At 53.8% G+C, this 1550-nt stretch overlaps 1 protein-coding gene across 1 annotated transcript; it reads left to right on the forward strand.

The window, feature by feature from the left end:
- Positions 1-250: 250 nt before the first annotated feature.
- On the forward strand, positions 251-1519 carry VCUG_02672 (uncharacterized protein; the record flags this gene model as incomplete). Its single annotated transcript, XM_008077488.1, has 1 exon — positions 251-1519. The coding sequence occupies one exon, from the start codon at positions 251-253 to the stop codon at positions 1517-1519; it is 1269 nt and encodes a 422-aa protein (XP_008075679.1).
- Positions 1520-1550: the final 31 nt, after the last annotated feature.

Raw genomic sequence — 1550 nt, forward strand, 5'->3', positions numbered from 1 at the left:
GGCATCAAAGTGTAGCGTGGTGAACAATCATTTCTTTGATGTCCTGCAGTATACGACACATAAGTTTTATCCTTTCGTACGTGCTCCTCGTACTGTGCCATAATGTGCTGCTGTCTTGGACATTCTGGCACGATTTTTACCTGACAAGCGGTCTTTGCCCTGAGAGGTGGTGGTGCGTGCTGCAACACCGTGCGACGAAGCAGCCAGAGCCAGAGGTACGCACCTGCGCTGCTGCTCATTACGTGTGGAAATGGGCGTGGGTGGATGTTTGGTCATAAAAAGCACCGGGACCGTCTGTGCCCAGGAACGGACAAATTCCATTTTTTGCTGCTCGCCGCCGAGGGGCACAAGAACACAGAAAATGAGTGTTGAGGACGAAGCAAAGCTAAAGGAACAGAAGATAATCAACGAGGAGTACAAGCTGTGGAAGAAGAACGCGCCGTATCTGTACGACATGCTGGTGACGCATTCGCTCTCATGGCCCTCGCTGTCCGTGCAGTTCTTCCCCGAGGCAACGCGGAACGAGGCGAGCAGCACCACAACGCAGCGGCTGCTGATAAGCACGCACACGAGTCAGAACGAGGACGAGTTCATCAAAATACTGAGTGCTACGATACCGGACACGGTGTTCAGCGACGAGGAGAGCTACGATGTGCGCATGGACACCGAGCAGCAGATACGTGTTAAGGACGACGTGAATCGCACACGGATGAGCCACAAGATGAGCAACCTGATTGCAGCGCGCTCAGACTCGGAGGACGTGCACGTGTTTGATTACACGAAGCACCTGAGCATGGAGACGGCCTTCATGCCCGAGCTTGTTCTGAAGGGCCATGAGAAGGGCGGATACGGGCTGTCGTGGAACTACAACAACAAGAACGTTCTTGCGACATCGGGAGAAGACGGGCTCGTGTGCGTGTTTGATATCGAGAAGAACACGGCGGAGAGGCTAACAGGACATGACGGGGTGGTTGGCGACTGCTGCTTCAGCTTTTTCAACGAGAACGTTCTCTTCTCGTGCGGCGATGACAAGAACATCATCGTGTGGGACACGCGGACCAAGAAGCACGAAAAGATCGAAAACGCGCACACCGCGGAGATCTACGCGCTCAACTGCTCGATGCTCGAGGACAACGTAGTGTGCACGGGCAGCAAGGACACGAGTGTAAGGGTGTGGGACATGCGTAGGACACAGAAGGAGCTGTTTACGCTGCTGTCGCACAAGAAGGAGGTGTTGCAGGTGCAGTTCTCGCCACATTTCAGCAACATTCTTGCATCCTCGGGGACGGACAGGCGGGTGTGCGTGTGGGACCTTGACCGGGTGGGGACACTCCAAACAGTGGAAGAGAAGGAGGACGGACCGCCTGAGCTGCTGTTCCTGCACGGGGGACACACCAACACGGTGTGCGATTTCTCGTTCAATTCGCTGGAACCGTGGGAAATAGCAAGTGTTGCGGAAGACAATGTCATACAGATATGGCAGATGTCACGGGTAGAGAAGGATAAAGATGTTGATTGAATATTTTTCGTTCTTTTTGCTCAATTCAGGC

Source organism: Vavraia culicis (genome assembly GCF_000192795.1).
Source record: "Vavraia culicis subsp. floridensis unplaced genomic scaffold supercont1.120, whole genome shotgun sequence".
Taxonomy (NCBI): Eukaryota; Fungi; Microsporidia; family Pleistophoridae; genus Vavraia; species Vavraia culicis.